This window comes from Sinocyclocheilus rhinocerous, unplaced genomic scaffold, assembly GCF_001515625.1.
Source record: "Sinocyclocheilus rhinocerous isolate Xijiao unplaced genomic scaffold, SAMN03320098_v1.1 scaffold303, whole genome shotgun sequence".
Lineage (NCBI taxonomy): Eukaryota > Metazoa > Chordata > Actinopteri > Cypriniformes > Cyprinidae > Sinocyclocheilus > Sinocyclocheilus rhinocerous.
The window spans coordinates 283,403-288,661 of NW_015656152.1; the positions used below are offsets into that span (position 1 = coordinate 283,403).

At 35.7% G+C, this 5,259-nt stretch overlaps 1 protein-coding gene across 1 annotated transcript in view; it reads right to left on the reverse strand.

Annotated features, from left to right (window-relative positions):
• Positions 1-2,775: 2,775 nt before the first annotated feature.
• esrrgb (estrogen-related receptor gamma b) overlaps positions 2,776-5,259 on the reverse strand; it is a 12,842-nt gene continuing 10,358 nt past the window's right edge. The window contains exons 7-8 of the mRNA XM_016526770.1: positions 3,924-4,193; positions 2,776-3,212 (exon numbers count right to left, since the gene is read on the reverse strand). Of these exons, the coding sequence (XP_016382256.1) occupies positions 2,968-3,212; positions 3,924-4,193 (515 nt within the window). The 3' untranslated portion in view covers positions 2,776-2,967. The remainder of the gene's footprint in view (positions 3,213-3,923; positions 4,194-5,259) is intronic.

Below are 5,259 nucleotides of genomic sequence, written 5' to 3' on the forward strand. Positions count from 1 at the left end.
AAAAAAAAAAAAAACGAAGAAGAAGAAGCACAAAGTCGCGTATTATAAGCGGACCTGGCAACTCTGGTCCTATACACTGTAGACCTTATAAACGTCAGTTTTGAAGTTGAAAACGTTTAAGATAACAATTACAACGATAAATATTTCAATGTCCATCTCAATTTATTATTACAATGTAAGTGTCATAATATTATAAATACTTTAAAACGGTGTAACATTTGTTATTATAAGCAAGGCTTAAAATGTAACACTCAATACATACAGCGGGGTCCCTAGAGTTTTGGACAGACATGCACAAATCTTTTTCAGAAAATATTATAAAATATGGTACTTCCCAACCACAAAGATAGTGATAGTCACAGAAATTGAGAGCGGGATCTGTCCTGCAAGCTCAAAACACACACACACACTTAGATTTTCATTCTGTTAGCAGAGCCGTACAGGGTTCTTCCAATGTAAGCAACTTTTATCCTTGCCTCATTAATGACTCATGTGGCATCTCTCAGTGCAGAGACACTAATGTGTTGATGGTTCTTGACGGCCTGTGAAATGATGCGGGTGGAGCGTCTGACAGCATGATAATTCATCTGCATCGATTAGCTTGATTATTCATAGACATAAAGCTACAACAGCCATTACAATGATCTCTCTTTCTCAGAGAAAAAAAATCCTGCAGACCAACATTGATAGCGGGATCTACAGACCAGTAAGTAACTACCCAGAATACCCTGGCAACCACCTAAAGTACTATAGTAACACCCTGGCAACCAGTCAAAACACCCTAGCAACCACAGCAAAATCACTGTTACTAAATCACCAGACCTAACGACTGTACTATCTAACACAAAGTAATGATTTATTTTAATTCATGGTATGATACATGGATATTTGCTAATCTCAGTGTTTGAAGTCAAATGTACACTTCTGTGCTCATTTAAATTTGTCATGCAGTTCTTTTTTGACGAGGAAACAATCAGACTGCCATAATCCAGAATTAAATAATTTGACATTTTTGTGTTTGAACACAAATGAATGTGATGCATGCAGCTCATAAGCAGAATAATCAGTTTGTTTTTAGTGAATATAACCCTGACCGGTGTTTGCTCTCCTAACGGAATTTCCTAACAGAGTTTTAATTCCTGCTGGGAAAAAAAACATCTCAAGTCTACAAATCACAGATGAAAAAAACAGATGTCAGAATGTAAGTGAAGTCCACTGTTTAATGCATTATTGTTGACTGTTTTTGACATTTATTACAAAAAGTTATTGCATATAATCAAACAGATAATGAGGAGACAAAATTGAGACCGTTGTACAACATCCATAAACCTAACCTTCACAAGCAGAAATGCTGAAAAACACACAGAACCGTGAATAACGGAGTCAGGATTCGTCACAGAGACTGAAGGAACGTCACCAGAGAATGTGTCTGACTATCACACACAGTAGAGATCAGTCTGCTCTGTTATTCATATTTACAGACACATTTCTCTCTACTAACTCATTTAAATACTTGTATCTTGTAGTGTTATTATAGTAAACATATTAATATTTGATCATCACAACATGTATGAAATGCCTCAGTATTGAATGAGTAAATGACTGAATTTTTCTTTTTGGGTGAACTATTTCTTTGAGGTGGATCTCATTCAAAGACGAATTCAGTAAAACAGTGTTTCAGCAATTCATACGTGTTCGGTTATTGCTTCAGAAGATACTTTCCCATCTCTGTGAACGGCGGAAAACAGATATTGCTATGGTTTTTCTTTTCTGTCACTGACTGAGCAAGAACCTTCCAATTTGCTGTGCTGAAATATTCATGTGGTAAAACATGGTAAAAATGGAATAAATAAAAGCTGCAATCTAGATCTATTTATGAGCATCTGGAGACAAAAAATCCTTCATTAGTACATTATCTATAATGCTAATCAGGTCACTCAATAAAAGTGCTTTGGTACATCTCTATTTGATGTTTGCACACTTAAATGCTGTTCATCTATAAGTTATATTTCTGTCTAGACTGCATCTCTGAGCCCTTTACCTTAAATTCTGTAGTAGATGTTGTTTAACACCTTTTTTTCTTCATATCTGTGTCAGAAGAGCAATTATTGACTACTATTTATTTGGCAAGGATGACGCTCTCTAATGTGATAAAGCTCTTTTGAAAACTGAATAAAAATAACTTGAATAACTTCGATAAATAAAAATGCAAGCAATGAATGCCTTCAATTTGAGATGTCGTTTCTCCAATAATTTAATGATATTCACATCCAGCACTCACTGATACACCACTGTTTAAACGTTTGGGCTCGGTACGATTTGTTTTTGAAAAAACTCTTTTATGCTCACCAAGGCTGCATTTATTTGATCAAAAATACAGTAAAATCAGTAATATTGTGAAATATTATTACCATTTAAATGAACTGTGTTCTGTTTGAATATATTTTAAAATGTAATTTATTCCTGTGATTCCAAGCTGAATTTTCAGCAGCATTACTCCAGTCTTCAGTGAATCATTCTAATATGCTGCTTAAGAAGCATTTCTTATTATCAATGTTGAAAACAGATAATATTTTTCTGGAAACGATAATACATGTGTTGTGGATTCTTTGATGAATAGGAAGTTTAAAAGAACAGCATTTACTTGAAATAGAAATCTCAGCATTATAAATATCTTTACTGGCACTTTTGATCAATTTAATCCATCCTTGCTGAATAAACTCATTAATTTCATTAAAAAAAAAACAACAACTTTGAACAGCGGTGTATATTTGATACTTCATTTTTTTTTTACAGTTATCTTATCATCCTCAACTATATGAAACTGTATTTGTCTGAGTATATCCTGTATTATTGTTATATGTCCTGGCAAGTGCCTGTTTCCCCTGGATGTGTGAATAATCCTTCATCCAATCGTGTGCAGGAGGGGCGTGTCACCTCTGGTTGACGGTCCAATCAGGTTAAGGATCAGACATTGGCCTCCAGAAGTTCCAGGAAGAGTTTGTGCATGTGGACGCGTCCGTCCTGCTTGATGCTGCAGAAGTGCTGTACGGCTTTGGCGGAGGTCTGGCGGAGGAGCGGAAGGGTCATGATGAGTTTCCCCGTCCGTCGAGGGTCTTCCCTGTGATGGACACACTCATAATCCAGAAGGGCTTCATGGAGAGAGTCCTGCAGACCCTGAACGGCCTCCACGTCCTCTATATGCATCGAGTCTGAGAGAGGGAATCAAAACATCAGGTCATTCAGGACAAAAATATTGACTGTAAGTAATGTGTTAAGGTTGCTATTAGCCATTTTTGCACTGATGTTCATTTAAAAGAATAGTTCACCCAAAAATAATTTGCTGAAATTTCCTCACCCTCAGGCCATCCAAGATGTAGATGAGTTTGTTTCTTCATTGGAACAGATTTGGAGAAATGTAGCATTACATCACTTGCTCACCAATGGATCCTATACTAAATTTCTCCAAATCTGTTCCCATGAAGAAACAAACTCATCTACATCTTGGATAGCCTGGGGGTGAGTAGATTTTAAGTGAGCTATTCCTTTAAATAGTCCTTGCAGAAAATTAATCTGCTAAACACCTAAATAAGTAAATACATTGCTAAATAAATAACCTATCACTTAAATATCTAAATAAACATCTCATTTTCTAAACAACTAATAAGATAAACAAACGAAATAAATAACCAATCACATAACTAAAACAACTAATTCCATGAACAACAAAAAAAAATTTATCATGACCTAAATAAGTAAATTATCAGATAACTAAAACAACTAATCACCTAAATACTTATCAACTAAAGTAATACTACACACCTAAACAAGTAAATAATCAGATAAATAGCTAAATAAGCAACATAAATATTGGAATAAACATCTAATTTCCTAAACAACTAATAAATGGAAGTACCTGTTACCTGAGTTGGCGAGAGCGATGGCTTTCAGAGTTACAAACTCTTCTCTCTCCAGCCTCATGGATCTGTACCTGCGCACCAGCTGTAATATGGCTTTGTGGAGCTCCAGAAGACCTGCTGATTTGGCCTGTTCAGCATCCATGATGTAATCCTCTGCAAACACCAGCTTGTCCTCGCAGAGCAGCGAGCGGAAAGCCACACGCAGGATTAGGATCTCCATCCAAGCACTCTGCAGGAGACTCATCTGATCGGAGAGACAGAGGCTGGAGAAACCTGCAAGAGTGATGGAGTGAATCATCAGATAACTGAGGTTTGTCCCTGAAGAACAGCGTCAATGATGGACCAATCTCTCTCATTCACGTTCTCTCACACTTAATTAAAAAGCCAGTGATTAGTTTGGTGTGGTGAAGGAGGAGAGGAGCTTTGGTTTGATTTTTCACCCATCACTGATGTTTATCAGGGGCTGTAATGACTCGCTCTCCTCCGGAGTGACGTTCATTAGCTGATTGGATCTCAGCGCTGATCGATCGCGGGCTGAATGAGGCAGCGCTGCCGTTCATGCTAAGCTCCGGGGACGCGGTCGTATCGACGTCTGTGAAATGTGTTAACGGAATCAAAGGGCCCTTGTGACACTCAAACAACACAAATAAAACAACCCCAGAGCCATTTAAATTAGCAATGTCATCTTCTATTGTACGTCCTGCTTCAGACGCCGGGGAAAAGACAATGCTGCTGTCACACACTGTTGACATGAACACACACAACTGCTCCTGTGTATGTAAAACACACATGCACAAACACACACACATGTTGGGTTTTTATGTTTTGTGGGGATTTTCCATAGACATAATGATTTTTTATACTGTACAAACTGTATATTCAAAGATATAAAAAAAAAATTTTATTTGACATTTTTTTTAAAACAATTTTCCTCATAGGGATTAAAATAATCCCCACAAGGTCAAAAATTTCAGGTTTTACTCTCATTGTGAGGACATTTGGTCATCATAACATAGGGTTTATCTGGACACACACACACACTTTAGTTATACTTTGGGGACAAAACTGTTCGCAGAAGTGAGCTAAACAAAAAGAAAAAAGTATGTTTTTAAAATAAAGTGTTGTTTTGTTGTTCAGTAAAAAAAATTAAGATTAATATAAAATAAAAATATAAAATGTAAAAGTATATAAATATCAAATTATTGAAAAAATATCTAACAATTATAATAGTTATATATATAATTTTAAGATATAATTATATAAAATGTGTATGTGTATACACATACAAACATATATATATATATATATACACACATATATATATATATATATATATTTT